General features: G+C 36.9%; 1 protein-coding gene across 3 annotated transcripts in view; it reads right to left on the bottom strand.

The window, feature by feature from the left end:
• fnip1 (folliculin interacting protein 1) overlaps positions 1 to 20656 on the bottom strand; it is a 157408-nt gene that overhangs the window by 84415 nt on the left and 52337 nt on the right. For 2 of the 3 annotated variants that reach the window (XM_039775620.1, XM_039775618.1), the window contains exon 2: positions 1916 to 2048. In XM_039775620.1, coding sequence (XP_039631554.1) covers positions 1916 to 2048 — 133 coding nt within the window. Of the gene's footprint in view, positions 1 to 1915; positions 2049 to 12337; positions 13026 to 20656 lie in introns of those variants that run through there. The other variant, XM_039775619.1, reaches the window with a different exon arrangement.

Raw genomic sequence — 20656 nt, forward strand, 5'->3', positions numbered from 1 at the left:
CTGCAATGCATGTGGAAGTGACACAGATGTTTTGCTTATATTTCATTTTGCATCATTGTATATTCATTCTGTCATTTTGTTTCAAGATGGGGACCGAAATATGTGTTAAGGCTTTATGATGGGTTATCCAACAAATGGCCTAGAAATTGCAGAAAAAAAAACAATTTTAACTGTACTGACATCCATCCATCCATCCATTTTCTAACCCGCTGAATCCGAATACAGGGTCGCGGGGGTCTGCTGGAGCCAATCCCAGCCAACACAGGGCACAAGGCAGGAAAGTTGACTAAATAGAAAACACTGACACAACAGAAAGAACTGAAAGCTCTCAAAGACATTCTCCAGAAAATTAAAGGTAATATCTAAAAAATGCAGTTCTGATATAGATATAATGCATATCTCCAAAGTAACTGTCTCTGAGATGTTTTCCTAAAAAACAGGTGTCTGTGAAACTACATACAGTAGCTACAACCATTCATTATAACTGAAATTGAATGAAATTATTAATTACTGCTGTCTTGTTTTGATGAAAAATGTTTAAACTACAGTACATTTATCTTCATTCCATGTGATTTTCAGTACTTTTCTATTCTACTGCAAAGGATGCTTTTCACCATGGTCAAATAGTAATGATTCAAAAACTACAGAATCACTTTGGATAGGTCAGAGGAATTTACAGTATGGCCTCAACCATTCTTTTTCTGATACACAGCTCATTTTGAGACACAGGATATTAACATGCCCTGACATTTTCATATACATTAAAATCAAGTCAAGTAAAAGACTTAGCCAAAATGGTCTTCAAAAATTCTGAGATATATATTAGATTAATTCACTTCTGTTTCCAGAGATTAATTTTTGAACAGAAAACAATTTGAATCTCTTAAAGAAGTAGCAAACCCGGCAAAGGTTAGGTGACAAAAATCAAAAGGTGGTCTAAAGAGAGGCACAAGTCAAAGTTAAGTTGCAACAAGAGACCTTCTAATAAGAGAAAAACCCAGTGTCAGAGAAATAACTGTGCAAGGCACTATGCACAGGCAAGGCCACAAAGTTGGGTGAGCCCTGACATTTTGAGGGCACCCTGTAACTGAAGTTCAAGAAGACAAAGACAACTACACACAGCCCTCCAAGCCTACCAGAGACATTAATCAATCTCTTGACTACAGCAAGAGCAAACTACCTTGCCTGTTAAAGGGATAGACAGCCCAGAAGCACCCTTGAAGATTTTACCCTTCAGTTGTCACTCAGAGCTCATTAGAGAAGGGTATTAGAGGCCATGAGAAAGAGCTTTGACTTGCACATCTTGTATCCTCAGAGGGCAACCCTTCACATCAAAAACAATGCTGTGACTTTCCCTAAAGAATAACCCTTAAGCAGGCTTCATATGTCACTTACTGTCAGGTTACTTTGAAGACAGGATGCGTTTAGAGAGAAAAGTGCACTGGCTGGGGGAAGAGAGCCTGAGGCTAAGGCCTAGACATAAAAAGGATGTGGTTGAGAAGGAGAGTGCTTTTCATACTGGAGAAGTGGGGAGGTTTTCCATGTAACAGAAAGAAGCATGAACCTACTGAGGAAGACCCAGACAGGCTGCATGACTGCTTTGTCTAAGTTTTCCTTTGTTACTTTCTTCCTTTCCACATCCCTCCCTTGTGTATGCAAGGAAAACTAAAGATTCACCATTTAGTAAATCCAGTCTCTTTAAGTATTACTTAAGGTGAGGAGAGACATTTTCTCCTGCTTCAGTATATGCGTTTTTTATAATTTGCTGCTTTTTCTTTTGGGGTTATTTTATTATAAGACTGCTGTAACAGAAAACTTAAAACATTTCACTATATGCCTAAAATGTTTATTGGAAGATAAACAAGATATCATTGGGATTAAAAAAAAAAAATTTTTGGTTTTCCTTTTTTCTTACCGAAATAGATATTTCTTCAGTGGTTAATTTCTTCTTTGCATTTGAGTCAAACAAGACGTTTCTTCCACGCCTCTCACAGTCCTGATACACTATTAGCCTGATGTGGCTTTGGTCAAATTCTGAAGAAGTCCAGCTGTAAGACAAACATGTTAAAACCGTTAGCTCCATTATAAAGAACCAAGAGCAGACTAGTTTTTTTTTGTTTTTTTTTTAATTTATAACATATGCTTCACTTTACCATACAATTTTATGTGGCAAACTAATATATACCATAACTGTCAAGAAATAACTTAAAATACTGAAATTATTCTTTAAGAATGTTTACTGCATTTCTAGTCTAATATAAGATCTTCTCTATACCTTAAAAAAGGCTAACTGAAACTGAGCCACATTAGTTATGAACTAACAAACCATATAAAAAAAACAAACAAACACAAAAACCATAATGTGAATTTCCCCTTGGGATTAATAAAGTATCTATCTATCTATCTAATGCCCCTAGTTACTACAGTGTTGCCTGGGCTATGAGATATGTTCTGAAATTAAACATGCTAATTACGCAATTACAAAAGACCACTGAAATTTAAATCTTTCACAGAAGGGGGTTTCTACAAAACGGGAATCGCAGACATATTAGCAACACTTTTCCTAAATGAACAGCTTGAATACGTTGTCTGCAAACACAGCTGGATTTTGCCTCACCTAAGCATAGTGGAAGCAAGGCTGTGCTGGGTAGACCAGCACCTATAAATTAAATGCATGAAAAACTAAATGAAGTTGCCCATTAGGCTTGGTGACCTTGGACTCCAGATGGCCAAACCTCTGACTCCAATCACTGGTTATAACATGAAAGTCAAACATTAGCTGGCCTTCTTATACAAAGTGCATACTCCTTAAGAAAAGGCAAAAAGAAGGCCTCATCCTATCTTTACATACTGTGGTGACAATAGCCAATAAACCCAGTGACAAGTGTCCAAAACCGAAAATTGTGCTTACTAGTCCGTAAAATGTTATCTTGTCTCATTCTTCCAGGATCTGCTATCCTTTCTCTTGGTGCAATGTAGTGTTACAACGTTTCAACAACACTTACAAACACGCGTATGTTGGCATAAAGAACTTTGAAAAACACCATGCTGTGCATAAAGTCCATTAGAAGATGACAAAGAACGGGCATTCGCTTTGTGAGAAGCTAAGTAATAAAGATGTAAATTATCATTTTGTTGAGAACTAATAAGTTCATGGAGCAGCACTGCAGGGACTGTTGGTGGGCTGCTGCCGACCCCAGAAGAAACCCCATCCACCAGTCCAATGACTGCATTCAATTCACAGTAGCCGCATCACAGGTAGAACACAGAGAATCCTGGATGACTTCCCCAACCCATGCTTTGACGTTCATGTCCGATTCACCTAGGAAGAAAATTAGCACACTTGATTCACCTGATGTTCTGATGATCATATGGGACCACTCCCCCATTACCATCAGTCTGTCAGTCAGTCAGTCAGTAATTTTCTATCCTGCTTAGCCCTGAAAAGTGTCACTGGGGTCTACTGGAGCCTATCCCAACTAGCACTGGGTACAAGGAAGAAAAAAAACACTGGACAGGGCACCAGTCCATTGCAAGGTGAATACAGACACACATATCCAAACACACACACACCAACCACACACTAGGGCCAATTTAGGATTGCCAATTGACCTAACCTGCATGGCTCTGGACTGTGGGAGGAAGCCGAAACAGACATAAGGAGAACATGCAAACTCCATGCAAGGAGAACCCGGGACACAAACCCTACAACTGAGCTAAATTCACAGAAGGGGAAAGAGTAGTCACAAACATGTTGGCATGTGAAAAACTAGGTTGTGACACCACGAAGGTAGGGAAACACTGTCATTGGGTCAATACTGTCATATGTACAGAGTACAGTGGCTTTTTTAATAGCTTGTGCTACTCAATACGTAACAAGTTGCCACTCTCACTACCACTGGGGTGGTACTGAGGGACAATGGATTACACTGCTACTTCACAGCTCCAGGAGACTTTGTTTGAATGGCATTACAGTATGTTTGTCAAGTGTCTCATTTGTTTCCCTTCCAAACTCCTAAGACATTCATTTTTGATTAATTGCTATTTAAATTTTCTTGGTATGTACTAATGTGGACTCATGCAAGACTGTGGTCTATAAAGGACTGGCAGCTTGTCCAGTGTTGACTTTTGCCTTGTTTTAAATGATGCCAGGATAGGCATCAATGTCCTGCAACCTTAACACTGGATTTATGCAGGATCAGTGACTAAATTGATTGTTCACTAAGCAGACATAAGCAGTCTAAAGGAAGTCTAATGTGTATGTAATGATATCAAGAATAAAAGCAAAAAACACAACCTGGAAATGCTTTTTAAGTTTATTCTAAGGTGTTATGATGCACTGTGAAGCACAACAACAGGTGAAAAACACTTACACAATCTTATTTTTTTCTACTTTTTTCCTTAGGTTGTAAAGGTCACAAGATTGTAACCCTAAAGTATCTAATGATTACTCAGCAGAGAATCCTGAAGGAAAAAATTTTAAGCATCACCATGGGCTGGAGTTCAACAGCGTGTGAAAGTCTATTTATAAAACTTCTGTGGATGCATTTTACAGCTCCAAGAAAGTGTGTGACGCCTGACTTGTGAGAGCTGTTTATTGGAACACAGTGAGTGGTGCTGACAGCAGAGCAAGCAAGGTACAGTAAAGTCTACACATCAGAATGCCCAGTGCTGAAGCTGTGACTCTCAAGCTTTCGTAACCACTGCCAAAAACATTCAAACAGAAAAGTAAATAAATCAATTAGTTTAACTGTTGGATGAAACATACTACTGCCAGAGAAAAACCAGGCTGCAGTCAGGAGCTTTGGGAAATGAGAGACGTGCCTGTTTCAGAATTAAAATCTGTTAAGGCACTTGCATGCACCTTGCCTTGCCGTGATCTCGTTAATAAGTGATCAAGAGTTAATAAGTCATAACACCCTGAAAATGCACACTGCCAGCTCTGCAAGGTTAAGCAAATTCATCTTTTGATTTTTGTTTTAGAAAATGATTACACCCATACTGTGTGGTACCAGAGTGACTGAATGCATGAATTGGTGATGATACACAGACTGGGTGGCATTTTTTTTAATGGTTAAATGCCTACAAAGCAAATCTCTTGTGACAACCCCCTGCCAAGTTTAGTTAAATCACAATTATTCACACTGCAAATAATAGCAAAGTTCTTTGGGATTGAAAGCTTCCAATCAGTGCTAGCACGCGGTTGACAGCTACTCAAATGGTTATGTAAGTACAGTGTTCTTGAAATTCATTCCACGCAGCAGACAGATGCACATTCAGGACCCTTGCGCCTGCCGTGTAAACAACTCTGCACTGTGCTAGCAAGTGTCAGTAACACAACCTCTTCAAAGTGAGAATTTCAGAGCAAATCTATCCCTTGAAACAAGACAGCACCAATTCAATGTCTTAAAAAAAGACTATGAAAGAAAATTCACACATCCAACAACAAAAACAAAGATACAGGAACATTCACATAAATGCAGAAATCAGGCAAAAACACAAAGAGGCGGGCTTCTCTTGGGGATGTCTGTGCTGAGCAACTTACCAACTCTTGTCCTTTCATTACTTAAACTATTTATTCTGCTTCAAGGCTGTTAGACGCAGAGCCTATCCTGACAGGATGAAGGGCAAGGCAGGAGCTCATTCTGACTGGGGAGCCAGTTTATTGCCAGGCACATTTTCATTCATATTCATAAAGATTCAATTTAAAAATGCAATTTAACCTAACCTGAAGGTGTCCGAGATGTGCGAGTAAAACCAGAGTACATGGAGAAAAGTCCATGGGGAGAATGTGAAATATGCATACAAGCTGTGACTAGGTCAGGTATCTAGCTCAGGATTCTGGAGGTAAAAGGCCCTCTCGAACTATGCCACCAAGACATCCAACAATGACTGCCATGCTATGTTCAGTTCTCCATCTTACCATTACAGAGATAGACAGACAGATAGTTCTTTATTTGTCCACAGATGGAAATTTAGCTTTTTACAGAATCTCTTTAAACAAATAAAAAAATACAAAAGTAGATACATAAATAAATATACTGTATATACACACACACACAATATGGTTTGAACACACATGAGAATAACTAAAAAGGAAGAACGTTTAAAAAGGAAACTTATAACTTGGTAGTCCCAGTTACAGTGAGGCATTATGTAGGTATATTGCTGTCGGCATAAAGGAGCCCCAAATACTGTACACACCAAATAAGAAACTGTGAGAAAGTGTGACTTAGGACATACACCTTTTAAAAACATTTTTCATTTATCAGATGAATAGTGAAAAATAACTTTTAATTGCATTATATTCACATGCAGCTTCTCAAAACTCTTGTTTTTTTACACATTAACTATTTTCCACTTTAAACATTCCCTTTTTTCTGAAGTAAGTCTATGGGTGACCCAGTGGTTAACACTAATGCCTCACAGATGAGCACCCTGTGCTTGAATCATATTCCAAGCCTTCTCCACGTGTATCTCCACTTTTTTCACCCAATGTCTGTGTAGTCTTTATTCCCAAATCCCAGAGATGTGCAGGTCAGGTTTAGTGGTGGTCCCAATAAACCAATGTGACAAGCACTGCTGTGTGAACATCTTTGTTCTGTGATGGAAAGTCATTTCACCCCAAGCTTGTTCCTGCTTTGCTCATGATGCAAGTAAAGGCACTTGTTGCTTACGGCCCTAAACTGCACACACAGCTCAAAATAACAAAACAACTGGCCAGTACCAAATGCAGGCTTAAGTCAGCACATGACTGTATATAGAACTGACTATCCAGCTCAGGTTAGCAGAGATCCAGAGCCTACCCCGGCATTAATTAGTCACAAGGCAACTGCAAGCCCTGGAGAGCACCACTTCATCACAAAGCAAATTGAAGCATACATCCATAATTACTCAATTGAATGGATTATTACAAAGTATAGGACAAAAGAATAACTTATACTTCACACTACACTGGGAATAACTGACCAGGATAGGGGAATGTGGTTTAGGTGTAACCGATAAATAATTAAATACAGTAGAATTAAGAAATCAAATATTGTGAAGAATAGCCATTTTAAAACAAAAAGGAAAATATACAATTTTTTTATTTAAATACAATAAAAGCACAATCACAAAAAAGCAAACAAACACATTTGAAACTGAATCTCATTCACAAAATGCATGCTCACAAAATAGGCATAAAAATTTTAAATTGAATCAAAGTTGGAAATAGGCATACAATTTTCTAAAATAGAATAAGCTGAATCAAATTAAGTTGGACAGATTTAATAGGTTATTTAAAATCCCATATTTTCTGTTACTAATACATGCAACTGCATTTTGTCATTACTGATATTTTTAAATATAACTCATTGTTACAAAAATATTTAATATGCTTAATTATTACCTCTCTTCCTCTTTAATGAAATAAATAATAATTTCAAATGCTCCAACTTTCAGAACAGTGAACTAAGTAAGTATTTGACTACACCTAAAAGCTACATACATTTTCTGCCTTGCTATAAGTAGGAGGTCAGAAAACTGTTTTGCATTATAAGATGAATTACTGAAAAGAAATGAATGTTACACAAATACATTTACTTTGGGAGTGCGGGTAGATCCTGTGACTGACCGAAGGCAATATCAGATTGCTCAAAACAACCTGCAACAAGTGTTAGATGAAAGGCATGTCACATTTAAGAAGTGCAGTTGCTGAAATCTCACAGACTGTCAGTTGCTGGAGCTGTTATGTTAAGTGTGTGACAAATTAGGTTTTCAAAATGACTCAAAACCTTGTGTTGCACCAAGCAAAATGGTAAGGTTAAGGACATTTTGGCAGACAACCAATGCAAAGAACAACACAATATGAACACAGGTACCATGCAAAAGTAAACAAATATTATAGAAATTCAGTTGCAGTGTTCTGCCTTTGAAAAATTCAATAAATTCAATTTACTTCAAGATTGGATGCAGCAATCCCATTGGCATCTATGGATTACTGGGTGACCAATCAAGATTACAGGTAATTACTCAATAATTTCAAGGACGGGGGGGTAACACTGCAATATTGTAATGGAATAAACAGCTTGAGAAAACAGATGTATAAAAATTTGTACACAATTATTAATACAACAATGTAGGACAAAGTCGACATTACCTATTTTGATAGCACACAAGGCCTGCTAAAACAGTAGATTTAACAGGGATGCAGAAATCCAACTGCACCCCCCCACCTACATCCATCCATCATCCAACCCGCTACATCCTAACTACAGGGTCACGGGGGTCTGCTGGAGTCAATCCCCACCTACATTCCTGAGTGAATATTAAATAGAATGGGTGAACCGCAGTCTACCAACACTTAGCTCTGTACTTCATTTGATAACAAATGTGTAAATCAGAGTTGAGCGGACACCACTGCCGTGATTTCTTCAGAAGAAGGCGGCACTCAAAAGGACATTCATTCTAGGTTTGTAAACTGCTAATTGAACTCTGGATGTATTGGAATAAATAACACATCTATAAGCAGGCATTGAATCTGTAACTGGAACGAGCCTTAAACCTATAACCAGAGGTTACAGCTTCCCTCAAAACTTGCTGTGTTTTATCTATTCTGTCTCTTCTGGGAAGCTAAAACCTGACAATCCATTCTCTTTGTTGGAAGCTGACAAGCCATTCTTTTTGGAGGAGCTGAAAGTTGATGATCTCTTTGGGGTGAGAAGCCACCGTAAGTCTGCAGATTAAAAAGCTCACAAACTTCCTTTGGCTTGACCTTGGAGCAAGATGCCCTGAACTTGATCTTAGATCCACTCTGTCAAGCCACATGTCTAGATGACTCAAAGGTAGCTTTATTCAATAAGGGAACTTCAGCACCTACACTCTTGTACCCAGTAAAGTAATGGTTTTCCCTATGACGTTGAAGTTGCACAGGTCACAGCAAAGAGCCTAACAAGCAAGCTGAGGAAGGCAGTATCACAGCACACCATGCATTGAGGACCATATAGAAAAAGACACAAAGTACACTCCAAAGCAAGAGGAGTCCTCCACTTGAAGCTGCAGCAAACAACAGTCAGCTTCACACAGCATCAGACCCCATCTTTAAAGCCTTGGTATCGTAAAACTGTTTCCTTGTGCCAAGATAAATTAGAACTCCTAATAGCCAATAAATGGCCAACCTCTTCTGTGTTACATGTTTCTCTATCTCGGTTGTCTTACATCCGGTCTTCTATGTCACTATGTATGCAATTATAATATTTCAATAATCTTTGTGTTTATCAATAAATAGTATTAGTATGTTTAATAAAATGAGTGAGCTTCAGTTACCTTCATATAAGCCAAGCAGCTGGACACCCCTCCCACAGAGAAAGGTAAGAAAAATAAAGATGGCAGCCTTTCCAAATTATTTAATCAATTACTGGCATTGCCAAAGACAAAACAGATAATTAAATAACTGATTGATTAACATCAATCAATCAATTATTGTCCTCACATTAGATACAGGTTTCTAGCATTACATTATGGTCCCTAGGTGGCCAAGAAACAGATCACTTACTCATTTCCTACAACAATGCTTGATGTCAGTCTGATTTATTTTAAAACTTGTACTGAGGTTCTCTAGTAAAGTGGACAAATTACTATAGTGTACAAAACAAAACATATTTTTCCATTAGTTGGTTTGCAAAATCACTTTAAGATATTTTAACATACAGATCAAACTAATTTATAAAATTGACTTGTAATAAAAAAGTTAGTGAGGTGAGAATAACCATAAAAGATCTGATGCGAAAAGGCCATTCAAATCAACTAATGCTGTTACTCTCAATTTACCTAACTTTTGTAAAATTCTGTCAAGCTGAGATCTGAATGTCCCACAAGTACTGTCATGTAGAACAGCCCTTAATAATTTGTTTCTCTGTGTGAAGGATTCTTTTCCAACATTATTCTGAAATGTATCCACTTCCATTTATTAAATGAAAATCATTTTAAAGTAAAAGCTGGCACCCATCCAACTCATTTCCTTCATACTTGTACACACTTGAATCATGTTACCTCTAAACTCTTAAATGAATTAAGCAATGAATAGGAAGCAAGGCCACTGCCTTAATAATCTGAGATCCTGGGTTTTTGGAAACTACTATTAGATAAGGTCTCTAGTCTTCAACTCCAAAAAACTAGGTAGAGACATCATTTGTAGGGTTAAGTAAATGGAGGGCAAAAATAGCAAAAACATAAAGTTAAAACTAAAAAAGTAGCATGTCTTACTCCCTCATCATACCAAAAAACCCAGACACTGTCAGCCTTGCTCCCCATAAATAATTTGAAGATAGATAGATAGATAGATAGATAGATAGATAGATAGATAGATAGATAGATAGATAGATAGATAGATAGATAGATAGAAATTGGATAAAGCCATCTGGCAAAAAAGAACAATAATAATAAAATAATAATAATAGTAGTACAGTATATCACTAATGTTTCATAAGACAGAGACAAAAACAAATGCCAGTGTTCAGTTACACATAAAGATGCCCAGAAGAATGAAGACAAGCAGTACCAGGAAACTCCCAAAGGCCTATAAAGGGATACATAACACCAGACACATGTACAGACTCAGAAGCACTGAAGTACGTTCAGTCATAAGCAAAGACATGCTCAGAGTTACAGAGCAAGTGCCAAGCAGGACGACAGAGGTGACCTCACATGCAAAAAAAAAAAAAAAAAAAGGGGCAACACACAGACCGAGACGTGCAGAAAAAGGCACACAAGCACTAATTTGCAGCCAGAGTACTGACCCTTGGCAGCATTCTGAGGAATGGTATAAAGCACTGCCCACACCAAAGGGTAAGGTCTAGTGCAAGCTGCAAGTGGTTGTTGAAACTAAATCCCCTGGTGAGAAGTGTTTCCAAGACAGCCGATGGAACAATCATCAGCCGTGCATTCTTTATATAGCTGACTGCCAGTAGAATGAGAGCAATAAACAAGTGTATTGTATTCGCAGCATGACTGCGAGCTCTGGCCAAAACTGCTAAATGACATATCACTTTCAAGTTATTTCTGTAATAAATGTATTTATAGTTTATCCTAGTCCATCCCTTCAGCCAAAGCTGATTCTTACTTCTGAACTTAAGCACTTTAAAGATTTCAGAATTTAGAAACATGCAACCAAATGTTCAGAATAAAGGAAAATAAGTTCACAAATGAACAAAAGAAACAAATCAGTGGCACTAATCCACCTCTTTTTAAACTCACACAGTACAACAAGATAGTCATAGGAAACAAATTAGGATTCAGCCCTGGAAGAGATACTAGTCCATCACTTGTATATTCACACACATTTCAGCACTTGCACAGAGCCAGTTACACACATATGTGGGACCAGAAAAGAAAACTGGAGCAATCACACAATAAAAAAGCTAAACGTAGAGAAGTCCCACTCACTTTATTAGTTAGTCCGAGTGTACAAATTACATGTTTCTAACTTTTCAGACCCTCCACCACTTGTCTCAATGTGCAATGATCCTGTGGGTTTAAAAACTGTGAGCCAAAGTGAAAACACCACAAAAAAATAAACTAATAAAATTACAAAATAAAAGAAAACTTTTGCAGATGCTTGTTTGCACTGGCAATCAAAACTGGGATAAGGCAAAAAAAGACCTCTTAAAAACTTTTTACATTTTTGAATTTGTAATCGCATTCTAAGGGTTGTTTTTTCTATATATTTTAAAAATGTCCAATTATCTTTGTGTTGTGGGGGGGTGGAATTGACTAAAATGAATTACCCTAAACATCAAAAAATCAATATATTGTGCAAGTGATATACTTGCAACGCATTTTGTATTTTTATAAATTAAAGATAATGTTCATTCACCCATCTATTAAGCCAATTATTCTAATCCTAGCGGCACTGTGTAAAAAGCAGGAATTAAACCTGGACAGGAAGGAATGAACTCTGGACAGGGCGCCAGTCCACAGCAGAGAAATTATTCACTTTTGGTGTCACTAAGATAAAAATTACACCATTATACAATATATTAAAACAGTACAGTATATAATACACTATGTGTTGCACTTTACACACTAATCTTGGTAAACTGCTGTGTGATAGTTCATGGTCTTGATGATAATATATTCTCAAACCTACTAAATGAAATTCAGGGTCAATGTCAGGCCTGAGTCATCATATAAAATCAAGATGGAGTGATTGATTGTTTGTAAAATTTTGCCATTATATTTCATTCTAACATAAATATCAACACTATGTCTATAGTACGACAACATATTCTACTTTGTATGTTAAATAAAAATGTTGCAACTGCTTTTTTAACAGGGAGACTACAAGGCCACAAGGTACCTGAGCATCTTTGTCCAGCTGCCAGTCCAGATCCCCTAAGCCGCTCTTGCTTGCTCTCTCTCTCTCCCCTTCTTTCTTGTTCCAATGCCAGCTAATAATAGCTTGGCACTAAATTCATCCAAAAACACAAGACTGTCAGGTGGCCCCCTGTGAGTGCTGGGCAGAGCTCACACATAGGACTGTCCATGCTGCTGATACTAAGGAGAATTATCTATTACCCACTCTGTTAAATAATCCACTTTGCTTGAATTAGGCTGCATACAGCCCTCCCAGTGATTAAAAAAATATAGTCTTATCAAACAATAACGCAATTCACCATGAAAGGGAAAGGAGAGTGAAAGAAAAAAAATCAGTTAAGGCATGTCATTTGTTCATGTTGTATTCATTTTGTCACCTTCTCTATTAAATCCTTCTCTAAGAATCAGGTCTCCGTGGATTTGAGACTTGAAAAGTAGGCTGTTGAGGTCCCTGATGCTAAAACCCAATCAAGCTGTCTTCTTAGAGAATGTCGATACTTGTCAAGCCTCATAGCAACTGCATCTCTGAAATGTGAAAACAAATCCTTGCACTAAATTTTTCAGTCGCGACGAGAGGCATAAAGCTAGAGTGAGCAACAACAGAAGTAATAGGACAAAAAAATCCATCAGAAGCATTGTCTAAAGCACTGAGCCGCTCTCAATGTGTGCTGTACTCTAACAGGACTGGCCGGCTAGAAAAGTAGCCACTAATTGCTGTCATGTGACAAGCAACAGCCACAGCCATCGAGGTCTGCCCAGAAACCTGCCAGCTAATCTCAGTGCGGCAACACCTCCCTCCTCTCAGTCTTTCTGTTCTGTCTTAAAGACAACATGCCCAGCCCAGAACTGGCATACTGGTGCAAGTCTTTTAAACCTACAAAGATGACAAAATAGTTAGGAAGAACTAAGTGGTATAGAAAAAGAACAATTAGAATCCCTTGAAGCAAAAATAGCAAAAGGATAGAAAACACATCCATGGCATATAAAAATAAGTCAGTCAGATGAACAAGTCCAAAGACATTAACAGCTCCCCATCTATAAAAACCTTTGAATGCATCTAAAAGAAAAAAAACTGAATGGTCTCATAGTTTCCTGGATTTAAAGATGAGTTACAAGGTTACCCTGTGTCTGTGTGGTGTTTTCTCTATGAATTTCAAATTTCATTCAATATCTCAAAACTATCTGGATACATGCAATATGCCTCAAATGAGTGAGTATGGGTATTTGTGAGAATATGTTCAGCAATGGACTATCATCTAGGGTTCCAGGGTTGGTCCCTGCTTAGGGTCATAGTCTGTTAGCCCCTCCATGACCCTTACTTGGATTAAGAGCGCTGACTAATGGATGGATAAATGTAGGCACACTTAAACCTCAATTGTCATTACTAAGTGTTCTTTACACTTCATGCCTCTTCTCTACTTCCCTGTACCACCTCAGACCCATGTATGTCTTCTCTATATTCTGTGCAATAATTTTATTTTTGAATAGATGCACACACTCATACATATCAAATTAGAAGCAACAGTTAAACAAATCAGAATATACTTGCACACAAAACAAGGATAATATGTGATAGCACCACACAGAAAGTGACAAGGCATGAGATTCAAACCCAGGGCACTTTATGCAGCAGTACCATATCAAATCCTGCAGAGTGCAAGTAGAAATGAAGCCTTCACCTGTGTAGTTTGTTAGCCCTCATGCTCTACACTAAAATTATATTCAGCACTGAAACAAAATATTAATATTAACAAATTAAAGAAGACGGCCCTTTCAAGAAACAAGAGGAGCTACTATATGTGCCTGACAAACTATTTGGCCTCAGAGACAGTACTCAAAAGGGTGCTGCCTACTGACTGTGTAGTCCAAATTAAAGATGTCAGCATTGACTTAAGTAATGACAGTGATACCAAATAAGTATGACTTTATCTGAGTCCAAGTGACTAATCATTAGAGGATTTTGTTGGTAGTTATTGACTGTCCATAACAAACACCAAGTTCAAACATGAGGATGCACACAAATTTACTTGGTACAAGAGCACCTCAAGTCAAAAGTTAATGATTTACTTCATAGAGCTCATATGGTCTGATCACGTGACTAAAAGGTGATCATTGGCTAATATGGCTTTAGAACCCAAGAAATTCTAAAGTTGTCATGTGCGTGCTTATTAGTTTGGGATAAGATCTGATCTCACCTCAATATGACTTCATCTTAGATCATATGTAATCTGACTAGACCTGGTTCAAGACCTTTGTAATGCAAGAAGCTGTGACTTAGAAGGTGTCCTGGGTGTCAACAGAAGCTTTCACATTGAAGAAGGATGACAGTCATGCAAGATCAGCAGGAGAAGCAAAGAACTTCACTAAAGGGCTGTAGGCCCTTTAGGGCATGTTTGAAATCTGTGTAAAAAGGCATCAAAAATTTGAGAAAATGGGCCAATTGTGAAATACAGCATTCTAAAAGGAAATGGCCAGAGGTGCACAGGCAACTATACTGGCAGCAGCAGCAAACAGTGTCTCTAATTATGCAAACCAACACGGTGTAGTCATAAACATATCAAAATATAAAACTACTACATTAGCCATTAACTCACAAACGGTGCAAAAAATCACAGATTTGAAAATATACCATGGTCTATGGTATATACTGTATGGTTTTATTTACGAAGTGCTTAAAATGATCACCTTGACTGTACTTCAGCAGAGAGAAAAATCCGGCCTTTAAGTAACAGGCAAGAACCAGCAGGCTAGACAATGAAAGAGAGAGCTGGCAAGCAAGGCAGAGACAACCGGCATTTGCACGTGACCTACATTACATAAGCAGAGAAGGGCTTTAAGGGTGTGTCAGCAGGAAACAAATTAGTACTACTTCTAGAATATTTAACAATACTTTTAAGAATGCAAAAGTAATGACAAAAATAACTGAACAACTCAAAAAGCAAAAAAATGAATTAAAACCTGCCAAACAGATGCTTTACTGGGTATTGGATACTATGAACGTGTACTTGCCAAAAGATCAACAGATTTGGTGTGAAAAGTGAAGTGACACAACCCTTCATCATCTCTGTGTGTGAAAGACAAAGTCAAGCATATTTAGAACTTTCAGTCTGAAAGATAAACTTTTGTACTCTTTTCACTGGAGAGCTGAAGACATGAAATTGTCAATTTAGGTATTCAACAGAAATCTAACATTCAATGATGAACCAAAGTTAGCATCCTACATAGTGTGTTGCTGTGTAGTTAAGGAGAAAGCTGCACATACTGTTTCAGAGAGGTAAATTATACCTTCAACAATAAACATGACTGAAGCAGTCATAAATGAAAAAGAAAAATCCACAGAAACCTCAGACAAGTCAGATTTGATAATGTCCAGAATTTGGAAAAACATCTTTTATCTTAGTTAAAATACACAGGGAATTTTACAATACAAGTGAATGAAATCATAGATACCTCATTGTTCTCAACTTTGTTGCAGTACCTTTGGTATATTTGGGAAGAACAGTCTGTTGAGGAGCTTCTGTGCTGTTTGACATTGCCTACCAGAGTGATGGGAGCACAGATTTTTTGAAGAATTAAATAATCTTGCAGTAGAATGCTGACAGGTCTGGTCAAATTACTAAGCCATGACCACTGCCAGGGTTGCCAACATGGTGGGAAAAAAACAAGCCTCAAAAAGACCTCAGAAAGAATGTTACAGTGCTTTAGCTTGAGGGAGTGCTGAAGAATGACATGAAGGGTACCAGCTACATTAAAAACAGCACCCTCAAAAGTCATCTGTTTAAGACGTTGTACTTTAAAATACATGTGATTGCTCTTTAATACAGACACACATGTGGCTGTCGAATAAATTTCTCATCATTCAGACTGTTATGACTGAGAAATAAAATACACAGATTCCTTCAAGAAAAAGAATGCACTCAGGCATTCACTGATGTGAAATGATGTCAAAGCCTCTAAAACAGGGCTATTCAATTACAAATCCAGTTGGGCCAGATTTTCAAACGAAGACATTTTACCTGGGCCAGACATTTTCAGCGCCAGTAGGCAGCAGACAATGGCAAATTTTAAACCAATACAAATGAATGTACTGAAAAAGAAATAATGTTAATTCATTTTTTCCCTTTTAAATTTGGTCACATCTGACACCGGCACATCAAAAAGGGATTAAAAAATTTAAAAAGAGCTATAACTGAACAGAATCTGAGGTAGTAGCAATACTTTTTTCACTTTTGAAATAAAAAACTGCATAAAAATAAAATAGTGGACAGTATTAGCAGTAATACCTATTTCCCTTTTGAAATAAAATTAATATTTAGGTCATATATGTCTCCCGGCTGGCCTGGGAACGCCTTGGGATTCTCCCGGAAGAGCTGGAAGAAGTGGCCGGGCAGAGGGAAGTCTGGGCCTCTCTGCTTAAGCTGCTACCCCCGCGACCCGACCTCGGATAAGCGGAAGAGGATGGATGGATGGATGGATGGATATATGACCCAGGCATACCACAAAGTGCATTCAACAGAATAAAAAAGAACTATCAATACTATCAAAGCTATCAGTGCACAAACCCATAACACAAGTGATAACAGTAACTAACACACATGAATAGAATGTCTGCTCCACACTGATGGGACACAGGTTCGTTTTAAGTCACCACAAGTGTGATTAGCAGTGCCTTTATACTAAACAAAAAGGTGGCGGTACGAATATGTTGCATGTGGATCAAGTCTGAGGTTCTGTGAAGGTATATAGAGGCTGAGAGTCCTAGCACTACACGTTTTGTTTATTTGATGAAAAATAATGTTTAAAATTTGAAATTGACAAACATATCATTATTATTATTATATCTCTTTACATTTTTATAGTGCTTTACTCTTTACTCAAAGTGCTTGAAAACTCCACGTAGGGAGGACTTGGAACGTGAACCCATAATCTTCTTGTTGCGAGGCAGTGGCGCTATTATTACGCCACCTCCACAGATGTACTGTATCACATAATATTGTGCTTGATAGTTTAAAATTACACAGAATTTATGAATTTGAAGAATATTAACCACAGGTTAAAAAAATTTGTTATGTAGTCCTGCACAGCAATCAGTGCTTGATTTGACTGAGCTTTAAAAAAATTCAAAACTTTTTGCATGTTTCCATTAAATGCAGTCGTTCTCATTCATTCTTTGCTTTGAGTGTCAATGGCTAATCATTGTCCTCGTAACAGCCATGAATCTGCAGGATCAAAGCGTGTGAGAGAGTGCCTGATAGTAATGTAGTACTCACTGGAGTAATAATTTGATTTATTTGCGAAAATCCACATTTGCATTCACTTGTTGAAACTGAATACAACTAAGACTCAACACACCACTGATTACAGAACATATGATATATATATGTATATATGATGTGCAGACCAGCACATACAGTCACAAAAAAAAATATGAAGGTGACATAGGTTACTACCACCACTTCTAGGCACAAAACAATGAGCCGCATTGGGAGTTAAATGTTGCAGTTTTTCTCTGCATTTGTGGTGGGACCACGGGCTGGGCAACTCAGAGGTTGCTTCTGGGCCACATTTGGCCCATGGGCTACCATTTGCATAAGGCAACTCTGAAATATTACTACCACTATTGTCCAATCTCAATATGCTCAACTTGAGTTTACAAGGAAGAGAATATACTTCATTAAATTCACAAGTAGTTTCCTTCTATACATCACTGAAACTTTGGTAAATGCGACAGAAACATCCCAGGAATTATGTAGTATGCCCCCTACTATGATGAAATATATTAAAGAATCTGCTCCTGCTGAACAAAAAAACTTCTGCTACTAAGACACAGCTCATTTAGACATGACTATCTCACACATTATTCTATGGAGGAAACATTAAATCTTATGTGACAAAAGGTACAGCTGGGAAATCCACCAGAGCTTGACAATGTACTGTTCATTACTGACCTAAGCTCAACTCCAAGTTAACTATCTGATTGGGTAAGGTGACCTCTGACTGTTACTGGAAGACATGCCACAAGACTGAAAATTTGTCCACATTCTGGATCAGCCTGTCCAACAACTACCCAGTGCTGAGTAGAAAAAAACTATTTACTGCTGTAGCTCTTCACAACAAGAGGGTGGATTTCCTATTTTAATAAAAAATAATCAACTAAATGCTGGATATGATGTGTGCACTGCCCTTTCATTCTGTAAACCCAACTGAAATACAATTGCACATCATTTTTTTCGTTAAACAAGTGATGTATCAGTCAGTAATCTTATTACCAAATCTTTAATTGATGTTTACTCATTGTTTACAGCATATAGACATTAAGTTATTTACTATATTAGTTATCACTGTAAATATTGGTTTAAAAATTTGAGTTGTTGTTTGAAAAATATTGTAAATGGTATGTTTTCTGTTAATTGACATCTCCGGAACTGAAACATATCTTATGTTATTTATTTTTTTAAAATCACACACTGTTGCGTATTTCACTCTCTATAGACTAAAAACTGAAATACACCAACTAGCTATACAGTTGTAAACTATTCAGAATAGGTCCCACAATTAAATTTCAGCTACAAAAATTACAAAAAGCTAAATATAAAATACAACAGTCAAACATTTTTTTTGCTGTAATGCAATTTGATTTGATCCCAATGTGACTCAGCTCTTCTCATCTGTGTATCTTTTCTTCTTTTTAGCATTATTTAGACTTTACTGAATACCCTTCAACTAAACTACATTTTTCTTCCATTTTAATACGATAATTTTAAGCAGATTGTGAACATATTTATCTTACTCTTCCGACTTAGTGAATTATGTTTGTGTTTTATGTACAGTACATCTGACTGCCATTTACATAAGCTGATATAACATGGCCGTTTGTCCTTACATTAATAAAGTATCTGTCAAGTAACTACCTATTGTTATTAAATCAATCATGCCAAACACAAATGCTAATGTACATAATAAGACAAGTCAAATAAAAGGGATTATATTCTTTGCATTCTTCACTCATGGATGTTGCTCAATGACCTTATAATGAGTAAATGTTCTTTTTCAGAACACTCAACTAGAGCAAAAGATTCCCCAAACTGTACCTACTCACATAAACTAAGGTGAGTTTTTGTCAGTGCAGATTGATATGTTTAATGCTGTCATATAGATATTTGTATCTATACAAATTATATTATAATTTTATTATAATTGAATTAAAAAAACAATTAGAGCACCAGTAACTGTATGATGTGCTCAGTTAAAAGTTAAGTAAGTTTGATTAAAATATCTCTCCTATTACTCTTTCATTGTTCTATTATTTTTGTAGGTTTATGAACACACAAATTTTCAAGTAAGGTCATTATACTTGCTATTCATTGTGCCAGAGAGTGCTGCAATGGTGTATCATGATGGGCCCATCCTAGTAAGAATTTTACTAAGCAAATATGATCAAGTTCAAATTACAGCTATGTATTCTTTCATTTTACTGTGCAGTTTTGGTCCTGCCATTTTACTGGATACCCCAGAATAATTTTTAACTAATAACACATAACAATTTATTATAAAGTATGTAGTAACACACAATATTGGCACTCAGAACCTTACAAATGTATTAACGATATATTGATTCATATAGAACATTTATATGTTAAATGCAGATCAAAGTATTTTACAAATAAATGTAATACCAATTACCTTACAATATATTCAGCATATAAACATAAAAAACGGATACTAAGATTTGCTACTAAAATAATAATACAAAAAACATTTTAAACAATTAAATAAGGCAAACAGAACAACAACTTTTCTACAACAATCTACTCATTTAACAAGTAATATATACACTTCAAAGAAAGTATGCACAGTTATGATAAAGGGAAGTCAAAAATAAGATAAAATACAAGATATCCTGTTGGGGCCATTAACCAATCTATTCATATTTACAAGAAATATTCAGAACATTGATAGAAGTGTTTCAAGATGGGCACAAGGCCGATACCTTTTCAACAGGCACAAAACTGACATACTCCTAAAATAAACTGCTGCTTCCATTACCCTCCCTTTGTTCCAGTTATTTTTAATTGCACACGTTTATCAGCAGCTGCTGTGACTGCCTGCAGGGATAACAAATGAGTTCAAACTGCTACTATGATGGGACAGTGAAATCAAATGAAAATGTTCACAGAAACTGTTTAGGGGTAGACATGTTTTTTTGGTTTTTCCTCATACATACTGTAAATTTTCCAAACTGGATTCCAGATTCAAAAGATGAAAACTGCGCAGATAATAAACCATTTTATTAGATGAACAA

This window comes from Polypterus senegalus, chromosome 13 (genome assembly GCF_016835505.1).
Source record: "Polypterus senegalus isolate Bchr_013 chromosome 13, ASM1683550v1, whole genome shotgun sequence".
Lineage (NCBI taxonomy): Eukaryota > Metazoa > Chordata > Cladistia > Polypteriformes > Polypteridae > Polypterus > Polypterus senegalus.